Source organism: Pterocles gutturalis, unplaced genomic scaffold (genome assembly GCF_000699245.1).
Source record: "Pterocles gutturalis isolate BGI_N339 unplaced genomic scaffold, ASM69924v1 scaffold9096, whole genome shotgun sequence".
Taxonomy (NCBI): Eukaryota; Metazoa; Chordata; class Aves; order Pterocliformes; family Pteroclidae; genus Pterocles; species Pterocles gutturalis.
Window position 1 is genome coordinate 5,910 of NW_010105442.1, and position 23,512 is coordinate 29,421.

The 23,512-nt window shown below is 38.1% G+C and overlaps 3 protein-coding genes across 3 annotated transcripts in view; 2 read left to right on the forward strand and 1 right to left on the reverse strand.

The window, feature by feature from the left end:
• The window catches only part of POLI (polymerase (DNA directed) iota), a gene marked incomplete at its 5' end in the record, with an annotated part of 8,387 nt that extends 5,446 nt beyond the window's left edge, over positions 1-2,941 (forward strand). Inside the window, 3 exons of the mRNA XM_010087396.1 lie at positions 661-667; positions 906-1,101; positions 2,153-2,941. Coding sequence (XP_010085698.1) covers positions 661-667; positions 906-1,101; positions 2,153-2,941 — 992 coding nt within the window. The remainder of the gene's footprint in view (positions 1-660; positions 668-905; positions 1,102-2,152) is intronic.
• A 1,169-nt stretch (positions 2,942-4,110) lies between these two features.
• On the reverse strand, positions 4,111-9,104 carry STARD6 (StAR-related lipid transfer (START) domain containing 6). The gene is made up of 6 exons (XM_010087395.1): positions 9,015-9,104; positions 8,825-8,874; positions 5,885-6,011; positions 5,436-5,553; positions 4,556-4,649; positions 4,111-4,264 (listed from the first exon to the last, which is right to left on the reverse strand). The coding sequence occupies exons 1-6, from the start codon at positions 9,102-9,104 to the stop codon at positions 4,111-4,113; spliced, it is 633 nt and encodes a 210-aa protein (XP_010085697.1).
• Positions 9,105-10,870: 1,766 nt separating this feature from the next.
• On the forward strand, positions 10,871-18,594 carry LOC104471897 (chromosome unknown open reading frame, human C18orf54). Its single transcript, XM_010087397.1, has 8 exons — positions 10,871-11,148; positions 11,746-11,756; positions 12,461-13,228; positions 13,935-14,085; positions 14,813-14,921; positions 16,326-16,457; positions 17,527-17,600; positions 18,459-18,594. The coding sequence occupies exons 1-8, from the start codon at positions 10,871-10,873 to the stop codon at positions 18,592-18,594; spliced, it is 1,659 nt and encodes a 552-aa protein (XP_010085699.1).
• The last annotated feature ends 4,918 nt before the right edge of the window (positions 18,595-23,512 follow it).

The following is a 23,512-nucleotide window of genomic DNA, read 5'->3' on the forward strand; positions in this document are numbered from 1 at the left end:
TATCTGGAAGCTTTTCCCTTATTTATAATGGATGTATCTTGATAAGATATGCTAAAAACGTATAGAACTTCCCTGCAGGAATAACTTCTATGTTACTGCCATGGTTTAACCCAGTCTGCCTGGATTCCTGGCTGTAAATTTCTTGGTGGGGTGGGAAAGGGCAACTGGGGGCTGTTTCCCAGATTAATCTGCTTTTCTCTGTTAAGGATTTGAATTATGTTCTCAGCTTTATTATGTAATAGAATGTCTTTTTGATGTACCTCTGAAAATTAATAACATAAAGGCTCTCATCCTTCTCAGGCTTATGCCTTCCAACCAGCAATTGCAATTGATTTGACACTTCATTCAGATTGGGGTGAGGAAATCAATCTGAATCACTGCTGTATCGGCACACAGAATCACTTCTCACAGTCCTCGAGAAGCTATTGACAGTCTGTGTAGCTTCTCACTTCAAAATTCCTACTGGACTTCTACCTTGGAGGAGACTAACATCTGCTCACATAGTCATGCAAGCTCCAGTAAACCATGTTGTTATTACTAATGTTGGGGTAATGTTATATACCAACATGGCCGTGGAAGGGTACTTTTTGGTAGAATTAGATCACTTTCCAGATCTATTCAGCTTGTTTTGTATTCTGCAATTCTTCTTTTCTAACCTAGGTACATAGTTAGTGTCACAGGTGTGACATGAGGCATTTTTACTGGAGAAAAAAAAAAGAAAAGTCTGTTACTCAGTTCAGGACATACCTGCCAGGGCAGAACGAACATCTTAACAACCATATTGACAGACTATTTTGGAAGCGTTTAGCTTTGTTTGCCTTTGTCCTTTAAATCAATCTTATTCAGCCAGTTACTCTTGATTACATCCACTGCTTTTTTTCAACCTCTTTTATTTTAGAAAGCAGCAACATTATATCCCCATTGGTTGATATACTAATGAAACTCTTTCGAAAGATGATAGATGTAGATCTACCATTCCATCTTACTCTTCTGAGTGTCTGCTTCTCCAATCTCAAAGATCTCCCTAGCAGCAAGAAAGGGTCAATTGGTTTCTACCTAAAGCAGATGTCACCACCATCAACCTCTGGTAAACGTGTGCGGGTAAGTTGAAAGATACTGAAAACTATCTGCAGATAAGAAAGTTCTGAGATATTTCCGTCTTTATTATATAGATTTAAACCTTAACTGCTTTGGAGTTTTTAGGATCGTAAGTTTTATTCACCTGGTAAAAATCAAGATTTATTTCACCTTCTGAGGAGGTGTTACTTGTTTTCTTTCTTTCATTAGATAGACAGCTTCAAAGAGATTTAATAATGTCTTGAATGGGACAGCCAGCTAGGTTATCAAGCCCCGTCACTGAAGAGAACAGAATTCACTAAGGCAGAAACCCAGACTTAATGTCTTCTGAAAAATAATTGTCAAATTAGTGTAAGATCTGTCCTTTATCATTTGTGAAACAGGCCACTTACTCAGATACTGTCATCGTGAAGGATCTTTTACCTTAGACTAAAATCTCCTTAAAGTTGCTTATATTAAGATACTTTTACAGTGACTATTTATCTTCCTGTGCATCCTCAGGTCTCCCTGTTCAGACTCGAAATTAACAAAAGAGTCAGTTCTGTATTGGCCTCTAGCACTACCTGCTGATCTAGGGAGCTTCTAATTCTGCTCAGAATCAAACAAACCTCCTACCTCCCAAATGCATACGTTAGTGTAGGAGCTGTCTGTCAAAACACTGCAAAGTATTTCCACAAGATGCTTCCAGTACGTAATACAAAAACTTAGTAACTTCAAAATTATGTTGTGTAAACATAGCAATTTTGCGTATTTATAAACTTGTCTGTTTCTCAACTGCTCAGGAAAATGAGGGATAACATCATATTGTGTATTTTAAAGGTTCACAGAGTTTTAAAGCAATAAAATGTAACTTCAAGGTATCTGCTTCTTTAAATTTACAAAAATATTTCTATGTGTATGTACTTTTTAAGGTCTATGTTTGAATATAAGATTTAAAAAAAACACTACTGATCATAGGGAAAAAAAAATCACTGTCTGTTAAGGAATAATTTTAAGAACTTGCTGTTGGTAAAATAGTGCTTGATCACTGATAGATTACACAGAACATTCTTATGCTTTTACATTTTTGCCACAGGAAGTGGAAGATGTCTCACAAGGTGAGGAAAGCAATAGAACTGGAACTACAAAAACTAGGAAACTTTCAGAGGAAAAGAAAAGCAATATAAAAACCACAGGAATTCCTGACATCCCATTTTGTTTGTCTCCTGGTGATATTGACCAGGAAGTCTTCAGGGAACTTACAGAAGATATTCAAAAAGAAATTCTTTCTGAAAAAACAGAAGCAATGCCTACCGAGAATGTTTTGGGCCAGCCATTGGTATGTTTTGGAGACGAGGTACACAGCACTTCCCCAAATTCTAAGGGACCAAAGAGCGATCTGTACTCTGCAGGGTGCAGTACACATCTTGCATCAGCTCCTGGATCTGCAGCTGTTCTGGCACACAGCTCCAGGGCCAGTTGTTCTTCCGAGAGTCCCAGAAGTGCACTGACAAGCAGCAGTATGGAAAAACAGCCTGCTGCCTCTCTGGACTTCAGAGGGAAAGGTTTGTCCTCTCTGGAAGCTGGAGCCAGCCGGACTGTTCTGGATAAAGATAACCAGGCCTTTGAAACACCTTCTGAGGATAAAACTTACAGTAGGCAACCAGGAGTTGTACTGCCTCCTCATGTTGATGCAAAGACTTTTTATGAACTACCTGCAGATGTGCAAGAAGAACTGCTAGCTGAGTGGAAGAATCGGGAACCCGTGTCCAAGACTTCTATGGATAAAACCCCTGAAAAGCCCAAAACAAATAAAGGAAGAAGGAATACAGCACCATGTTCGTCACAGTCTAACAGTTTGCTAAGATACTTCAAACCACAGTGAAACATTTTTCATAATAGTGACATTGTAAAAATCAAGCACTTGAAGGCACTTTAGTTATGAAACATTTACTGTAAGTTGTAAACATGTGAATATTAAAAATACATTTTGACAAGTTTTGACAAAACTTGCTGGTGACTCTGTTTAAGTGGTAATTATTCTGTCTTATTTCTCTTTCTTATAAATTGACATTTATCTGATGAATCCTTAGTTGTCCTAAAAAATATTATAGTATGCAAACGTATTTGAGTAGTCACTATTAATACCTTAACACACCCACTGGGGGGAAGGAATTTTTACTTTCATTTTCATTGAGTTACACTATGGAGGCAGTTAATTCTTTCTGACAACGTGGGAGGGGATTGAGGAGAGAAGATGAAAACAGTTTTCCCACTATTCTTTAATTTGTGCCCCTGTTTCGGGGATTTGTAATGGAAATTGCTATTCACATGGCTATCACTATTTCCTGCAGTTAACTCCGAGGTAGAGGTACTAAAAATACCAAGGGCTACTGGGAAACATTACTTCCAAATGAATCATATCACCAGCTTGTTCCTGGAAGTTAGTCAGCGTATAAAAATTGGTTAGGTTTGGTGCTCAGGATTCAGAAAATGACAAATAACTCTGTGTATAAAGAGCAGCTTTTAATGAGATGCTAGATACAAATTCGTCAGGCTTTTCTTCATATACTTAATTCCAAAACAGTCAAACAGTTGCTAATCACACTTGCACACTTACAGTTAATAAACATCTTCAAAGTTTCTAGTACACAAGATGTTTCAGTCAAGAGTACATAACTGAGGTAAGAATTTATCAAAGTCTGTTTAAAGCTATGGAAAAATATTTGACTACTGTATTTTAACATTGCTATAATTGATATCACGAGATTCTCACATATATATATATATATATTCTTTAGGTATAAAGTGCAAAAATACTACAAAACGTCACCTGATTACATTGAAATTGACCTCCTGGACTTTGATGGCACTTCTGTGTAAATTCTTGCATCATTTCCAGGGACAGAGAAAACCAACATTCACCATTTTAACAGTTAAGCTTTATACATTTCCACATAAACCACATTTAAAATAAACTCTTTCATCTACTTTAAAAATGAATGCAAGTAAATGATGCATGTGACTTAAATGCTGATTGTTTTCCACTTACATTTAATTACGGTCTTCCAAGCTTTTCAGTCCAGCTCTTGTGTCAGTGATTAAGTTTACGAGAGTAGTGGGTAAGGCTGTCTCCACTACAGAACAGGGAAGCATTCCTCCTAGTTCTGGCTGAATAAAAACAACTAGCTTAGAATGCTCTGGATTCCTGTAATGAAAGGAGAAAAATCCTTCAGTTAAGGCTTGTTACTCTTGCTATGAAACTTACCAAGACATACAAACTTTTACAATTTAAAATTGTAAAAGTTTCAACTGTTTCAAAAGGTAGTTTCAGTCACAAAACTGATCTGCACGAAACTCCAAAGTTTCCCCAGAATAAAACTGTCTGAATAATTTATTTTTTTTAAAAAGCTGTGTGGTCCAGTAAATTTTAAGCTTTGTATGGACAAGACAACTGAGTAACCACAGATGCTAATGTAAGGGGGCTTTAAATACTTACTCAGGCAAAGGTGAACACACATATCCACAGGGATTGTTATAGCCTCGGACACAAGAGGGAGTTGGAGGGCAGCTGGAGTATTCCACACTGATGGCTGTAAATCACCACACACAAAAAGCAAAATAAAATTAATTATGTTTGCGTGTGTCAACCATGTGACTCAAAAATACCTTGAAAAAAAAAAAACAAACTACTTTAACTACTATAGGGTAGTACAAGATCTCACAACATGGTCACTGGTGTGTTTAGCAATTCCATTCTGTATGCAAAACACCTAAAGGACATTAAATATTTGTGCAAGTGATTTAACACATGTAAAAGTTTCTATAGGTGTTTGGGCAGGTATACCCAAAAGCATTATCCTTGAGGTGTGATGACACATACCTCAGTGTTGAGGTGTGGCTTAGTTCTGGACAAAGAAGTCAGTTTGCCAGCAGGTGTCATTAATTAGTAAAAGCAATTGCAGGGGAGATGAGGAAACTGCTGCATATGTGCACAGCAGTAGATGGGGAGGGGTTGTTTTGTTTAGTTATCCATTACTTTTGCATAATAAAAGTATCGTAAGAGTATGGCTGGAAAAAATCTGATAGGCCAGTGAAGTTCCAAGATTAAAAATGTTTTTCAAATACAGGCATAACAGGAGACTAAACAAAAACCACAGTATTTTTGTTGAAGACCAATTTTGATAATTTCAGTATTAAAAAAGCAGCTTTGTTTTGGGGCTAAGCAAGAGGGGACTGTTAACATTAGTAAGACCACACACCGAGCAAGGTACTCTCTACTGGGATGAGGCTGCAGAACTTATTCTACAACCATTCTCCTTAGGATTTCCAGAACGCAACCAGAATATGAACACATGCAGTAGTTACATGCAACTTACAGTTAGTTGTAAGGATACCACCAGGGTACGGTTTAACATGCAGCAGGTCAACAAAATCTCTTGATGAAATCAACCCCATGCCATAACTGTGTGTTACGCTGTGGTATATACCCGTGTCCTACAAGTGAGTAAAAGTAATTTTTTGAATTAATATGTAAGAAGCTAAGTTTTATTTGATTGGCAAAGCAACATGTTGAATAATGAGAATGCGGCAAAAATTGATTCCTATTTTTAGCATAAGATGACAGTCCTCATATCTAGTTTTAATTCCTAAAGGGAGGGACACATTTCATACCCATTTCACATAAGCAGCAGGTTTAGAAGTTTTAACCAACCCAGAATGTATTTCGCATTGAGAGCCTTCTTCATCCCAGTAGAGGTCTTTTTAGGCACCATAATTCATGCAGAAAGAGCTGAAATAAAATCTTTCTATTAAGTTATCATTTTACCTGGTCAATCCTTTCTAACAGCTTGTAAGACTGTAGTGCTTTGTCCCATTTGCTTCGATATTCAGGAAGATACATAAAAGGAATAATTTTACTAGTAACTTCCTTGATTACCCCTTCTCCACGGTATCTAGATTGTGTAAAAAAAAAAAAAAAAACCCGCAGGTATTGAATTCATATTTATGAATTGGAAAAATCAGTTATACAATAATAAGCATCTAGCAGTTGGGGATGCCAGGCCATAATGAGGTGAAGCACAAGAATGTGATTGCACTTGATGGATTGATTAAAACTCAAGTAGTAATAAAAATTATTATTCTGTAACTGATTTTTGAGACCATTACGCTTTTGACACCATACATTTTAAATGAATTATTTGTGAGCTATTAGATAGGAACCTACTAATTTAAATACGTGCAGATCATCTATTAATTTATTTTTTTATGTAGATACTTTCACTCCATTTTGACACTGATTGCAAATCCTCTCACTATTTATGAACTAGTTCATTCTGGTGCTTCTCCAACTTTTGTTCATAATCTTCTGAGGAGTTCAAGGGAAAGTTCACAGAGGGGAAGACAGGCCTCTCACAAGGAAATAGGAAGCTCCTGTAATGCTGGGAACTGCTCACTAAAGCTGATAATTTTCACCTCTAGTTCCTGGAGAACCTGTGAATCACTATGATAAGCACTCACAAACAGCAATTAAATGCAAAGGTGAAGGATGCTGCATGACAGTAGATGAGCTCAAAGGAGACTATGCTTGCAAACAGTTTAAGAAACATGAAAACAGATTTACAGACCCTGATGATGCACGAGTGTAAGTCAGAAAGAGAAAAGATAGCCCAGCTCAAACCCAAACACAGAGGCCCTGTAAAATCACGGGTCTGCCTCTTCACTCTGCAGCAACTCTTGTCACCACTGACTGCCTTGGCGGAATGTATTTGCTCCAGAAACTGGCTTCTCCACCAACTACAGCAAGTCTGATAGTGATGGAAAACATTTGAATGTTATACTCAAAACTAGCAAATGTAAGCTGTGGCAGGACCAGTTAAAACCAGCGTATTAATATTTGTATACATCCTTTATTTTCGTAACTCCCATGAACTTATGTTTACCCATCTCCTAAGCAGCTCTCGCCTGCATCCTGTAATATCTTCTCTCCTAAACTCAGTGCGAGTTGTTAACCAGGAGGAATTCTTCTAGGGCAGCCTTCTGAAAGACACAGTTGCTAGAATAAAAGAAAGGGCACACTTGTGAAAAATCTCAATTTCCAGTTTTTACAGTGGATTACTTGAGAACACTGGAAAAAGAGGAAGTAAGCCTTGGCTTGGATCACCAACTCTAGTCTCACTATCTTAGGCAAACTGAAATACATCTCTCACTGTCTTTCTTCAGCTCAGATGACATAATTCCAACCAAAATCCTATTCAGCCTTGAACAATCCCCTTAACACTTCCCTGAACTCTGCTGAAAATACTTCACCTGACTGAAGCAAGGATCTTTACTGCTTTTTGCTACCAGATCCCATACTGATTTCTTTCATCAAGTAAAGCTAATACTCCTGCCAATTAAAAAAGAAACTTGCTTTTGTGACATGTGGTTAATAAGTATTCAACATCAAACTGAAAATGGGAACAGCTATAGTTTTGCTCCTAGGAACAGTTACTATTCCTTCACAAAAGACACACAAGGGACCAGTACTGCTTGTTAACACAACAAAGATTTGCACAAAAAATAAATAAACGAAAGATTCTGGGTCCCTGCACCAAATGGCAGAAAGCATGATGATGCTTCTCCTAACTGCAAATGACTTGCTGGATATAGATCTGGCTAGAACTGAAAATGCCTTTGTGCCCAGTTGAGACTACAGCATATCTTCTTTCCGCCACAGAAATGTCAGGCACATTCTTATTTCTAAGCAATCAGACTGTCACTCCCTCACATCCACCTGTGAAATAAAATTTTTGGATTTAGAATACCACTAATCACAAACATCTTGTCATATCCAGAGCAAATTTTCTCTGCTACCTATCTGTCTAGATTGGTATTTAATATAATTTAATACCCATTAGGCATTAAGAAAAAAAAAAAAAGAGAAAGAAAGTATGGACACATTGTAAGTGTCCTCTTCTCCTCTGCATCTGCACACTTCAGTGAAAATTTTTTTTTCTTTCCCCTGGTTTCATGAGATGAATCAAACAGCTCAGCTTGGCAAACAAATCAGCTGAGTGCCACAGCCACCAGAAATGGGAAACAATGGGAAGCAGGACTGCAGAGTCAGGAAAGGGGTAGGAAAGAGGAGAGGGGGAGCATAAAGAGTAGAGACAACTCTATCAGTGACAGCAAGCTGCGAAATGAGCTTAGTCTGCCTCACCTAACCCTTTGGGCCAAGTCTGGCTGCTTAACAACAGCACAGAAGGAAGGACAGGTGAAGCTGCTGCTCCAGAGGTTATATGACCTTCTTATTTTAGTTAATTCAGCTTTGGGTGCCAGAAAGAAAAAGGTACAAAGGACACATGAGGTAGAGCGAGAATGTAAGCATGACTGCAGGTATGAGTATGAGCCATCTCACAAGTGAATTTCACAATGAAGGGGTGAAAAGCGAAGCCCAGCTGGTAAGATGTAATGGCTTGAATGGAATATTCCACCCGGAAGAGTCATTGACTTCAGGCCAAAACTGTGACTCCGTATCTACTTAGTAATTGCTATATAGTATTTAATTTTCATAGCACACTTGAAAATTGCTTGGGAAATCCCCCTCTTGTATTGCACCTCTATTGCTGACCCAGTGTAAGCAGCAGAAAATCTCTACAGCTAAAAAAACCCAAATTTAACACTGTCATAAAGGACAGCAGATGATTAACTTTTCCATTTCAATCACTGTTCAAAAAAAACCCATGTTGTTATTCATTACAATGACAAGCAAAATGTAAATACTTACATATTTCCTGCATACTCTTTGGAAGGCTTTGAAGAAACTGTAACATTTTTCTCAAAAGGAAAAAAAAAAAACTTAGCAGTTGATAGTTGTCAATTAACTTTCAAAGGAAAACAATTTTAAACACCTTTTTGCAACAAAACGTATTTAATAAAAGCAACTTTATAAGCAATGTTAACTCGCATGTTCTTACTGAAACTTTTACCACTCTCCATCCTGAAGTATCTTGGCTGTACGACAGAATTTTTTCCGAAACTTCATCTGTAATTTTCTTATAATCCATTTACCTGTAAAGATTTAAAAGCAATTTTTGCAAGCCCGCCATAAAAGCATTCTTTAAAGAGCAAAAACCACAGGGCTCATCCCTGTGTTCTTTCCACGGGTTTTAGTCTCCACGAACCGAGTATTTCTACCAAATGAACCCCCAAGGAGAGCTGCCCAGCGCCGCGACCACCACCAAGCGCTGAGAAACGAAGGCCTGGGCGGCGGGACCCTCATCCCCCGCGGATGCCTCCCTCACAGGCGGCGGACAACCCACCGGGCAGCCCCTCTCCTCCTCGCTCTCCGGTGGAGACAGCAGGTGGGCTGCCCCAGGGCAGGGGGGAGAGGAACCGACGGCAGCAGCTCGCCCTCACCTCACGCAGCGGAGAGACCCGCGAACGACCCAGCCCCGCCTTCCCGCCTCACGCGGGGCATGCCGGGAGTTGTAGTCCCCGCCTAGCGCCGCGCTTCCCGCACTGGCTTTGACTACAACTCCCAGAGGGCCGCGCGGCCGGTTCTGCGCATGCGCGCCGCCATCTTGCGAAGGGGCGCGGTCCCTTCAAAACCGCTGCGCGGCAAAGCCCCAAGGAGAGGCCGGTGCGGGTTGGGGATGTCTGAGGCGCCCGGGAAGGGATGGGCGGGTAGGAGCTGGGGGTGGAGCACCCTCCTAGCGTTGTAGGAGGGGCTGTGCTGCTTTAGGCCCTTCTTTTGCCCCCGATGAGCGCTTCTTGTGAGGGCAAGGGCGTTGGGGGTGCTGCCGCGGCCCAGGGTAGGCCCGCCCGGCCTCTCCCGGGGTGTTGTGTGGGGCTGGGGGCCTCCGTGCCCTTGGGCTTTCTGGGGAAGACCTCTTCGGCCTTGGAAGAGCTGGTCCCTATTCTGCCTTTTTTTATATAAATCCTTGTGCTGCTGCTGCGTGGGGGTCCATGTAGGCCTGTGATATCGGGTAAGACAGAGTTATCAACCTCTGCTCCTTGTTACAGCACCTTAGCAGATTTTTCAAGTGGTGTTTTACCTACAGGGTGAAACTGTTCAATTTCTTCTGGTGACCTTGACCGTGCTGATTGCACCATTTATAACAAGCCTGCGCTTTTAACTCTTCAATTAACGCTTTACAGGGTTACAAAGGCAGCTGGGATTAGGTTGACCAAATGGCATAGATAATTCTAAGTGCTCCCATGTGGCTTGTACAGTTCCTTTGCTGTGTGTACCCTTTCCGGTTACATAAACAACCCACAAGGGTAGTGGCTTCCTAATCTTGTTACATGGAGTTGTTTGTTTTTCATGCTAAACTACCTCTGTTTTTGTCCATGAACGCTATTCTTTTGTGCTGGTTCTGAAATCAAAAGTTACAATGCTTCTGTGAGTCTTTGTTTGGTGACAAATGCCAGCAGTTCTTAGGCTAAATCCTGTTCTTGCAAAAGCAGGGTACTGAGGTTCCCTTTTGAACTAGCGAGGAACTGGATTTTCTTGCTCTTTTTTTTTTTTTCCCCACTACTAAAGTTTCGATATACAAGAAGTTTTCTCCATTGTTATACCTTTTCCAGAGCCTTTATTTTCTGCTTCTTACTTTTCTAGGGGTGGTGTGTATAGATGGCAACCTTATTTGAAAAGCAGCAAGTTGAATAGCTAAATAATAAAATTACATAACAAAAGTAAAAAATACTAGATACATTACAGTTTCTGAGAAGACGTCTCAGTGCAGATGATTGCTTGTGGTTTTGTTTTGTTTTCTGTGTAGATTCTTTAAAAAGATGAGTGAAGGTTCTGTCAGAAACCTGGATAAAAACCATGACAAGCTCAATAAAAGAAGAGAGTGTATGCTCTCCTGATTCAACAGTTTCTTCTCTCTTAACAAGCTGTAGCATCGACAGCAACAATCTGTACTCAGACAGTTTGATTCACTACAAGGACAAGCTTTACAGCTCTGCATCTGAGGCTTTGGAGGCTTATATTGAAGATTTTGATTTAAGTCTCACGTCTTCAGAAATAAGCACTGGAAAAATCTGCATATACCAAAGCACTCCCAAAAAGTTTTCAAAGCGTCATGCCAAAGAAAAACATGGTATGTCTCTGCAAATATATCTTTTAATAAGATTTGGTGTTTGCTGTTTGTTTGTTTTGTTTTCCTTGCAAGGGGTATGGCAACTCCTTGTCTCACACCAGGCGTGTTTTGTTGGAGGAATATTCCCTGCACAACTTCTTTATGTGAGTCTTTATGGGATAGTAAATGATGCTTGGTCATAACTAGCAGTATTTGTCATTCTCTGTAATGCTTTTTTATAAGTACCTGGTGGACTGGATGAGAATTTTTGACCATGGTCATAGATGCAGTAATAATTTCCAGAGTATGGAATAGAAATTGTATTTTCTATATGTGAATATATGCTAAAGACAGTGTAAATCCTTGCTTAAACCTGTGTCTTGGAAAAAAAAAAAATCTGTTTCCTTTTGAGAGTAAGTAAAATCAGAATCTAATTAATTGAAGGAGTTCCCTTAAACACTGCTTTGTCTTAGAACAAAATTTGCCTCCTATCCATTGGGGTTTTTTTGGGGGGATCTGAAGACTAACCCAACTGGGTGGTATATATGGGTTTGAATTGGCTTTTTTTATTATTAGTGTCAATAAATAAACATTTGGTCTCATCAGCTCTGTTGCGTATTAGCTGGTCTGCATGTATGTTTTGTGTGTTGTAACAGCCTGTAATATGCAGATTTCACTTACTGGTGCTACACTGAAAGTGAGAAAAAAAATAACTTCCAGGTACTAGCTGAGGAACGCATATTTTTGTGAATCAAAGCATTTCATAGCTTCAGTTAAAAAAAAAAAAAAAAGGATTTAATGCTATAATTCTTCCCTGAGAAACTGCCAAGTTGAATCTTATATAGCGTGTAAGTTTCTGTAGAATCACAAAATGGGCCCATTATCTGGCTACTTGCCTTTCAAGATGTTGCTTTTAGCCATCTTTTTCTCTAGCGAATGTGCTTCATTCAGTACAGAGGAAGTCATCCCTGACATTACTGTGTAGAGGAAGTGTCACTACTAGGACTGGAATACTTAAGGACATGCTTGCAAAATGTACAATTCTGAATGCACAACTAAAAATGGACTGTAGAATGTTGATTTCTTGTTTCTCTTAAATAAATAAACAAAGCTGTAAATGCTTTGTGCTATGAAAGGAGGGGTAACTTTTGACTGGTAAGATTTTTAGCAAGCTTCTCACTAGAAATGGAACTAGTCTTGCAAGAGCTGTAATTCATTAACCCTTGGTAAATAACATATTTCAGCTTTAAGTTATTACTTCACATTGGATTTTGCAAATGTATCCTTTTGGTTTGCTTGAAGTTTAGCAATCCATGTAAAATATCTTTGTCTTTCAGCATTGGAAGATTTTAATCAGCAGGTAGGATTGGGTTCTCTTGGTTCACCTTCTCGAAGACAGACTGAGTGTGACTCAGACTTGATTAGTCTTGCGACGGATGATCTGTTAGCGTTTCCAGCAGATGGATCACTGCCCTTTGTCCAGCAAAGTCCTAAATCAAAGCATCAAAGCAGCGAGAGGAAAAGACAGTCATTTAAAACATCTTTTTGCCCTTGCCAAACCTCATCACTCAATACTGAAATCAGTTTCAGTCTCCAGGAGAATGGGAAAGCTGTTGCTCACCAGAATCCACACAAAGACTCCAGCAAAAAGAAATGCAGTGTGTATACACCTGATGGGTATGATTCTGTCTCCTCTAAAGGAAGTTCAAGACCCTTGTCTTTTGAAGAGATCTCTAACACTTTTAAGAATTATCCAAGGTGGCTTACCAGTCAGAAGTCTGATTTAAGCTTATCAGGGATAAGTAGCATTCCCAATTTGCACTACCCCGTCTGGATTAAGAGTCACAACCTTCTTTCCAATTCAACCAAAGAAAGTGATGGTCAAAATTTTAATACACAAGGCAAAGCTTCCTCCTCTCAAACTTCTGACGTTCTGAAAAAAGGACACTCTGTAGATACAGACAGTTCTAATTTTCTTGAACAAAATGACTGCCTGGATCTGAGAGGTGATAAAAAAGTAGAAGAAAGTTGCAACTATGATAGTCCAGATGCCTGCTTCCCATTTGATAACTCCTTTTCAAGACACACTAAAAAGCCACTCACAGGTAACTATATTTCATATAATTTGTTTTTTAATTGTGAGGGTACGTTTATAAAGACAAGTACTTTTTTTAAGCCAACACTCTAGCTACGTGAGTCTGACTGCACTGTACGGTAGATTTATTCACTTCCCTCTTTGACAAATGACCAATCACAAACAGGCTAGGTATAAAAAAAAAAGAATGCCTGTCATTTTGAGTGCTTGTCTCATGCTATTTTTAAATGTGAGTCCTGTATGTGATTATATATGTGATTTGCATATATATATTGCATGATTTCTCTCCCAGGTGTTTGTAAAAGCAGCTATTAGAAAAACCCGTACAAAATAATAAGAAAGCTAACCTAAGAACTTACAGTATTAAGAAGTAACATTTAACATTGTATTGTGAATTGTGTTTTCTATAGCATGAAAGCACATTAAAAACATTAAATAATCTTGAATGCTATGTATGATACTTTTTTATGGAAGTTAAAAGGCTTGACCATACATACTCTCCTGGTTAGAACCTTGCGGATCCCATTTGGCACTGATGATTTACATGCCATGATAAGATAAACCAAGGAGCTATATTGGGGCTATACTCTCTGTAAAATATTTCCAGAGCTCATGAAACTGTACTAATTTTCTTTGCGTATTACATAAAATTAAAAGTAATGTGGAAATAATGCCCTTGAAGACACTTGGACACATTGTGTCCTTGGTTTTTTTAGAAGACCAGCTGGAGCTACTTACCTTGAAGGCTGACAGAGGTCTGAAGAGTTCAACTGAAGATCTGTCAAATACTCCAGAAAATGATGACAGTCCTTCTACAACAGATATACTTGGAGGAGAACGATCATGGGAAAATGCTCCAGGTGCTTTGTAAGTAAACAGATATTTTGGACTAATTTGTTTATGAAAATGCATAATGTATTTAATTGCTTTTGGATATAGACTATAGGTAATGGTGCTGTGGCATGTACATAAAAAAAGGATTATCTACTAGATTTCTTGCTAGTGCTAAATGTTTGATATTATAAGGTCAGGATATTGGTGCACTGCTTTCTCTTTTTCATTGACCTGCAAAGTGCTATCAATATTACCTATTGTTGCCTTTTAGTAATAACTCCATATATCGATGATAGATAAGAAGTATTTATTTCAAGAAAAAAATTATTTAATGGAACTTGAATTGATAGATTTACTAGTTTACGATTAGTTTGTGATACCTTAGAGACTGTAGAAGAATTAGAGGTCAGTAAGCAGAAGATAACTCTTTTTCTTTACATGTCAAATATTAATGGAGGAGTACCAGGTGTGAGAAAAGCACCCACATATAACACACTATAGCTAAGAAGTCCTTACCTTGCCTTTTTTGTTTAGTTGATTTTTATGGATACACAGGTTTTGATTATACTGGCAAAACTGGAAAAAATAGTTATGTGTTTCTCTCACATAGACCAAACTATGTACCAAACAGTACTACTCAATGCTCTCTTGGTGTTGCAGTGATGCAATAGATCTGGTTTCATCACAATGACTATATCCTAAAACATTTCAGTTTATAAACGTGTTATTTTTCTCCATTGCATCTTTGATGTTGGTTTAGCAGACCACCAGTGCCTATGTGCTGTGAGGATGTGGAGGGTGCTCTACCGTTCCCCAAGGCAGATATCATACATAAATTCTTGGAAGACTGTTTAAAGGACAAAAATAAGGTCAGTAAAATTGCATATTTATTTCTGAGAGTGCCCAAAATATGTAAGACTGGTAAATGTTAGGAGGGGGAATATCTGTAAAACGGTGGGTTTTCTTCTGTAATATATAAAGTAGGAAGTCTAACTGCAATAGTTTAGTCATATTTGAGCGTGATGAATTCATACGGTTACTAAATCCCATAAACTAGCTCTTGGTCGCAATGATTAAGAAAGCATCTAACCGTAAAATGCTTGTCATAGTAATAATTTGACTTTTGCACTCCATGTTTTGCTTATATAATAATTTTTCTGCCTCGAGTAAAGGAAGATTTTTTTTTTATTATTATTTATGTATTAAATACCACTAATTTCCTAGCCTGGCTGATGTACTGCTGGGTGTGAGTCAAGTTCAAGAAGTAAGTTATGTATTATTATTTATGCTATTGCACTGGAATTGGATCGTGGATTGAATTTACTCTGGGAATAAAATTATGAATAATCACAATTCTTACATATTAATCACCTCCTTGGCAGTCTTAATATTGTTCAGTCTTTCATTTGGATTATATGAACCCTTTATCCTTTTCTCAGCGAGATACATGAGCACTGAGCCCAGTTTTCTAGTTGAAAGACATACTATTAATTTATGTACCGGTATGTTTCCTTTACTTTCTACCCATTGTCCTTGACTCTTAACTGCTTTACAATTCTGTTTTCCCACCTTGTAGTAAACAGAGCATTACCCTTTAAGTTTTTCCACAGTGGCACATACTTCCATTTCCTTAAGTTGTTCATTGACCCAGAACATAACAAGGTGCATGAGTAATTCAAATTATTGTCTCTGATAAATGGCGCTTCACTGTATTTCATTCTTCATGCTTCCTGCTCTGTTGGTTCTGCTAGATCACCAGACATTTCTAGAAATAAGTATTTTTAGATTATCCACAATTTTTTTTCACTCACTCTGAGTTAATTTACTTTTTTGATTATAGAATGAGCAGATATCATATAGATGGTAAATATATGAATAAATCTCTGTTTATTGTTAAGGAAGCTTACTTGCTCTGTCAGTTGTGAAATGCTGAAACATGTTCCAGCACTGCTGTGTGCATTACCAGCACTGATAGTCTTAAAGTTCTTGGATTATTTCACACAAGCCAGGGCTGAGGAATTTCTGTGTTGCTTCATGTCTTCCTAAGAACGTATGTATTTACAGGGACTTCACTGACCATACAGTGGCAGAAATGAAGATGAACCAGTGGAGCATCACACATGTACAATTTTATAAATAGAAAGAACAGGTGGAGGGGAAACACTCACAGAAATTAGCTTTTAAATTGCTTCAGGGAAACTTAGAAACTGTTTTGGTTTGTTTCAACCAGCAGCACACTGCAAGATCAACAAATTCTTTGGGTTTTGGTCTAGGAAAATACTTTTTCTGTAGGTCATCATCACAGGCCCCTTGAAGCTCTGAAGCTTATGTTGTTTAAACTTCAAAGAGTTCAGGGAAGTTTAAGCCTGAGTGAAACTGCTGAGCAAAAGGAAGAGTTTGAAAAAGTGAGTTGTCAGTTTCCTTAAGTTGTATCTTGTCAAAATCAATGTGCTGTGTACATTTCCAAGATAAATTGTTAATCCTTTTATAGACTCTGTTTCCAGTCATCTTAGAAGGAACACTGCCAGCAGATTCAATCCAGTTTGCATTAGGAGCACATGCTCAAGACCGCTGTGCCCTAAATCTCCTGCGTCTTGCTGCTGTTACAAACTGGAGGCCGTGTGCTAGTCAGGATGCAGTCTCTCCGGCTTGCAGGGGCACTGTGGCAGGTCAGCAGCCCCAGCAGTGCTGCAGAAAGCAGTACTTGGAAGCCAGGAGATGGCGACATTTCAGGCAGTCTGGCCCAAAGAGAGCAGGCTGTGCTCTCCTCTGCTGCTCTAGCACCAGCTGTGTTCTGGGAAAGTTTTTCTGGTAATAACCCTGTTAACTCTAGGCTTTCAGGGGCATGTAGCAAATTTTTTAAAATCCAGCCATTCTCAAATGCTCTATCCTTGCCTCCTTTGGCATCAGTGAGTTGGTATTTGGTGGCACTTTTTTTTCAAAATTATTTCACAGACTTTAAAACTTGTCATGATGTTGCTTGCATGCAGTTCTTACACCCTATGTCCCATACTTAGTGATGAATTAAATGCTCCGTGTGTGGGGATCAGGTAGGCTGGGGGAATGGGCCAACAGGAACCTCACAGAAAATTCAACAAGCTGAACATGGGACACCTGCATCCCCTGGCAGCAAAGGAGGAACAGCATATGGACAGAAGTACAGTCAGTGCATCAAGAGAAACGACTGTCCCTCTGTGTTCCCCAGCACTTTTTAGAGCACGTTTGTAATACTGCATCCAGGTCGAGGCCCCTCGCTTCAGGACAGGCATCAGTGAGCTGGTGAGGGGCTGGTTGGAGGCTACTTGTTTATGGGGGGGCTGCTGAGAGCCCACCTCCTGAGGTCCCTCCAAACCTGAATTACTTTATGATGCAGTAAATTTGTTGTCAGCACTGTCCAATGCAATGTGCGATAAAAATTCCATGCTGCTTTTCTTTCCCTCAGTTCACAATTATTCTTCTTTGTTTTTCTTTAAGCTTTCTGAAAAAGCAGATGCTGGATTAAAACTGTGGGACAGCGAGATAATCCCTCTTACTAATTCTCTTCAGAAGTAAGTGACCATTGGTTTTCTGACTTTTCACTGTTTTCAGAAAGTGCAGAAAAGCAGTAAATTAGCTGAGAGAGTTATCATATGATCTCAAAACTTTGTTTAGAATAAGCCAGTAGTGAGAAATTAAAAACATGGCATTTCATGGAGCAGAGAAATATCTAGTGAATGGTTGCAGAGATGTACTCTGTAAATAAATGTTTGTATTTTGTCTATATCAATAGATTAATTATTGCTACACATAGATGGACTTTAAAGTAATCAGACTTGGAGAAGTTTGTAATATGGGACAAAACACATTTTTCACTACAGTGGAGAAAATATTTGCTAGAAAATATATTTCATTAATTAAATCAGCAGAGTCCTACTGAACAGTTAAGTGACTAAAGAAATAATAAGTTTGAGAAAAGGCAGAATGGATAAAGGGTTTTTATTATACAGAACATTTATTTCAACAAAACTTAGTGGTGCAGTATAGTTTTACGCTGTAATGTAAAATTAAAATATTTTTAATTTTAAAGAATGCTGCTTTATGACAGTGTTTTGCAGTGTTCAACATCCTGTGTTAGATACCTGTTCTGTAATAATGTAATAGAAACTGTGAGTTCGTGTGAACATCTGCATTTGAGAAGACGTATTTAAAATTCCAGTTCCAAAAAGTTTTATCTTTAAAAAAAGATCTTGGTGTATTTTATAATCTCTAAAACAGAATACTTGGAATAGTTAGACATAAAGATGTAAACTATATATAATACCATTCCAACTGGTAAGCTCTTTGTAAGACATCAACATTATTTTGTGTTAAATGTAAATAGTAATACATATGCTGTTGAGTTAAAGTCTTCATTTTTCCTAATCTAGGGCATTACACCATTTGTCACGTCTTAAAAGTCTTGTTGAAGATAACAGTAACCATCAAGAGCAGACCGATGATCATCAAGAAGATGAACAAGAAAAAATAATCTGCGAAGCTGATACAAATAATTTGTCAGCCTGACCAATGGTCAGAATTTTTTTGAAAGCTGAACCAGTGCATGTTTTCAAAAATATTGTAATTCAGTATTTCTGTACATATTTGTTCTTCATTAATTACTTGAAAGCTTACTTGAGTATTAGTGCTTCCAGCAGGATCTAACAATGTGTGTCAAGAGAGTAATTAAAGATTCTTTAAAAAGCAGTTAAATAATGTGAACATTTTCATGGAAGAATCTCTGTGGGTTAATAAAAACTTGCCAAAACCTAAACTATTTGTCCAATTCTAGTTGTCACTTCATTACACAGCCTGTTAGAAACAGGGGAGCTCTGTATCATGTGTAAAGTTAAGCAGTAAGGTGTAGCAACAATATAATTACATCATATTTTCAGTGCTGTTCTTTCTAACAGGACTTGAGTTTATATAATGGTGTGCTTGTTCCCCTACCACAAACTTACCAAATATATTGTATAAAAAGTGTCTGAAGTCTTTTTGAGTTGTCTCCTTCCCTTTTTCTTGGCTTTGTTCTTAGCTTTGGAGCACGTAAAATCCTTCAGTGGGCCTAAATAAGCAGAGAAGTAATAGATTTTTTTTTTTCCCCCCCAACATAATAGAATTAGCTCATGAAAGCCACTGATAAGCACTGGAACTTGTGCAGGGACGAGAGGAGTAGGATTTATCCCAACTGGCAGCAGCAAAGGGAGAGACAAAGAAAAGCTGTAAGTAGTAAATTATGTTATGAATTGAAATGTATTGACAGAACATTGTGAAAGAAGCCTTTTGTACCTCTTCTGAGGCTTAGATAATGTAGCCTAGCGTTTTATGCTGCCAGTAAACAAAATATGTATGGCAACATGCCTTTCTAGTGAACTGTTTCCTTTTAACCTGGATATTTATAGGTACCCATGAGAAAGAAGGTAGCTGAGCGTGTACGGGTTCTGAGAAATGAAATAGAAACCAGAAGGAAAAGGAGGAGGAAGATTAGCTACATATTTCTCCCATCTTCCTGTCAAGAATTAGTAAGGAGAGAGATAATAATAAATGACTATTTTATGACTGTCATGGCGTCATGAGAACAGAGGTCATCAGTAATACGTAATAGTGTATTTCAGACAGATTTTATTGGTCTTTCTCAAATGCTGAGCTAGATCTGCAATCAGAGTACAGACAATTAAATTACTTCTCTAGAATTCTTCATTTGTCAGAGGTTATTTTATTAGCCTCCAGATATTTCTCGTTTTACAGTTTAACACACTTTGGAGAATTTCAGCACAACTTTTTTTTTTTTGTCTTTATGGCACACAGACCTAGATAACAACTGAAAGTATTGTTGATGTTATTGAATATTAATTTTTACTAACTTTATATTGGACAGATATGAAAGGCTTTGATCATGGATAATGGTCCACTGTGTGAGGTACTGTACCACACAAGATAAAAGTACCTGAAGCATAGGAAACTAAGCAACAAATAAGTGGCATTTTCAGGTTGTAAACAATAGAAATTCAAATAAGAATAGAATACAATAAAATTAAAAAAAAGAATAAAACAGCATTTTCAGTAAGTGGAGACAACTGGTTTAACATAAAAATATTTTTTTTAAATGCTATCAAGATTTTTATGACCATTAAATGGGATTTTAAAGAGAGTTTTGATCCCTTAAATATCAGTAGAAATAAGTAAGTTTTTGGTTGTATATACTGATCAGTTCTTGCAGTTATAGCTGGAATTTGTTAGAATTAAGTTAGAATAAAGAAGTTGACACTCAGGAAAAATAATGGAATACCACATCCAAGAAGTCAGTGATGTTCCTGTCCTTGAGGCTAGTCTAGAAAAAATGGAATTTTATTGAACTAGTGAGAGTGGGAAAAACAGCCAGGCAGAAAGACGGAGACCAGGATATGGAGGAAATAATAAAATAAACTAGCAGGACTAGCTAGGAGGAAAGTCACAATTCCTCAGTGAGTTACAAGAAGTGTTTGCCAAGGATGTACACAAGTATTTGTGATTCTGTGTATTTGCATATACAGGAAATCTTTTATGAGGAGGGCACTTCCTGAATTACAGTGTATATATATCTGTGAAGCAGAGCTGGGGGAAGTCAAGGCTTTGATGAGGACAAGAGTTGTGCTCTTCAATCTTGTGAAGATCCTATCTGTGGTAAGACTGCGACTTGGCGTGGTGGGAGGAAAATAGATGGGATTTTTGTCTCAGGGATTTTTGCCCTTTGAAAGCTGAATGAGAGGGTCCATTGTGATACTGATTTAGAATGGAATGATTGTATGTCTCAGTTATCTTGTGTAAGTCCCTTTGTATTAGCAAATCTCTCTGCATCACTATATTCACACTGATACGAGAAGGTGCTGCTGTAGGAAAACTTAATTTCAGGCTCCAGACATCATGAAGACCAACAGTGATGCCAGCAGAGCGTTAATCTGGGTAGAGTTTATACCTCTTTTAGTCTGAGAAGGAGGATCTGAAAAACTGCAAACCCCATAGTTGCTCATTATCAACCTATTAATTATCTTTATGTAACTCTGACCTTGCTAGAGCAGTTGTATTTGTTTTCCAAGAGATGCTTATAGATTCTCACATATATATAAGTATCTGTAATTGTGAAATTCTTGAAAATAATGATGTCTATTTTATTTCTTGTTGATTGTGGATTCAGTGATCTACCATGGTTTTTAACTTTTGTAGCCTTACTCAAAATATTTGGTCACCTTTAGAGTTGGTAGGTCTCTCACTGTGCAGAGAGAATTGCTGTTCAAAGGGAAACAAAAAAAAACTTCATTAATTGTGATTGACCTGATCCTACTGTTGCCAATTTGAATGGCTGAGCTTTCACAGCTCTTCCAGAACAGAAAAGAAAGCACTGCTGAGCAGAGGTGGGCTCTACCTCGTAAGGAAAAATAAATGCTGCTTTAAGTTTAGGCTTACCAACTCAGGAAGGAAGGCTTTAAACTAGAATTATTAGGGACGATGACAAAAAAAAATGTGTTATCAGTGGAAAAGCGACCAGAGGCATGGTAATAATGGCTGTAGGGTTTTTATACAAAGGATTGAAGCAATATGAGAAACAGGATAGTGAGTATGTCTGCTCAGCGTTTCAGATGTCTGTACTAGTGCAGGCTGTATGGAGAATAAATGGAAGAATGTATGAGGTTCTAGACAAAGTTGTGATTTAGGCAATGTAAATGTTTACTTGGTGGGATACTTAATTTGTTAATGAATTAATATGGAAAAAAGGGGAGGTGGTGCCTGAAGAAAAGGGGAGAGAAGATGTGTTTCTCAGTGAATATTTAGCTTTGTGTTGAAGAGGGAGATAATCTGTTGAAGGTATCTTTATGACAATAAAAGTAGAAAAAAGCCTGAGTGCTGTTATACTGAGGACCTACCATTAGGACCACCAAGCCAAAAAGGATAAGATGGAAAAAACATTTATGCTAACAACTAACAGAATAGTTTGCCTTGAGGAGATACTAGTTTTGGGAAAAATAAATTTAATACAGAGTATCTGGAGTATTTTTAGACTAGGTTGATGTCAGGTTTTGGTATAGAAGGTGAAGTTTAATATAAAAATTTTCTTACAAGGTTTTCAAGATTTTTTAGAATGGAAAATAGGAAGAATAGAAAAAGAGCAGCTACAAGAAATTCGGAGATCTGTTTTCAAAATCCTATGAAAAAAGTCTAGGAGTCTCAGGAGTTTGGCAGTTCATAAAAATACATGTATTTAAGATATAGTTGTAGTATATCCTAATATGGAACAGTGAAAATAAATGTAATGTATCTTGTAGTCCTCAATAGTCTTCAAGAAGGAAACATAAGGGAAATGGATAGAATTGTCCCTAAAAATGAGTCACCCTGGAATTCTGTGCTTTTTTGAAAGTCCAAAGCACAAAAATGAGAGGCGAGGAGGAAGAGCTAATAAAACAACCCAAGCGTTCGTTACTGATTATGCTAGTAAACAGTGAGTCCCTTACTGATATAAGGGAGGACCAAGGAAAATTTTGGTCCGTGACCTCCCTGCAGAGAGTAATAAATGATGTCAGTGAAGTTATAATGTTTACTTAAAACATCAATGTCAAGAGGCAGTGGATAAAGCTCAGATAACGGCGGAGAAAACGTGATTGATCACTCTTACGCAAGCTACCTGTGTTCAGTGGACGACACGTACCTGTGTTAACACTAAGCTCAGTTTCCTAGCAGTTCAGAAGTACATTTTTCAAGGAAATAAGGAAAGGGGGGGGGAAAAAAACACGAGAGAGATGATTACAAACACTGTGTATTACACAAACCTCATTTCCTTTTTATGGCTGGGTAGTAACATTTAACACTTGTATTCCTCAAAGCAAGGAATCATAGTCTATATGCAATTGTTTTTAGGTGTAAAGTTGGGTGGAAAACAGTACTTGGAGAGTCATTAACAAAGAAGTCTATTGCTTTTCTTTATTTTCATAATGTGGTGGAGTTGGAGAAGATCCAGAGGAGAGTAACAGACATGGAGATGGAAGAGCTGCCTAATAGGGAGAAACTAAAAAGGCCAGGACCTTCAGCTTGGAGAGGAGAACGTGTGTTTGTTGGTGCTTAAACCCCACAATACAGAAATACAGAAATCTAAAGGGAAGAGGCTTTTATTTCCTCTTATCCAATAGTTGTATGTGCTTGTAAAGTATGAAAGGTGCAACGTGGAAACAGCAGCCAGGCTATGCTCTCCCCGGTCATTTCCTAAAGTCCTGTTGGAGAAGAAACACCAGGCTGGATGTACTGTTGGTCTCACCTAGTTGAGCATTTTCTGGGTAATTAGGTCCTTTGTGGGAAGGTAAAATGCAACAGTTCTCTTGCAGCAAGAGTGATTTAGGCTTGTGAAAACCTTTTGAACAATCATAACATTTAAGCAGGGAAATGGGTTGCCAAAGAAGTTCTGGAACCTCCAACGGTT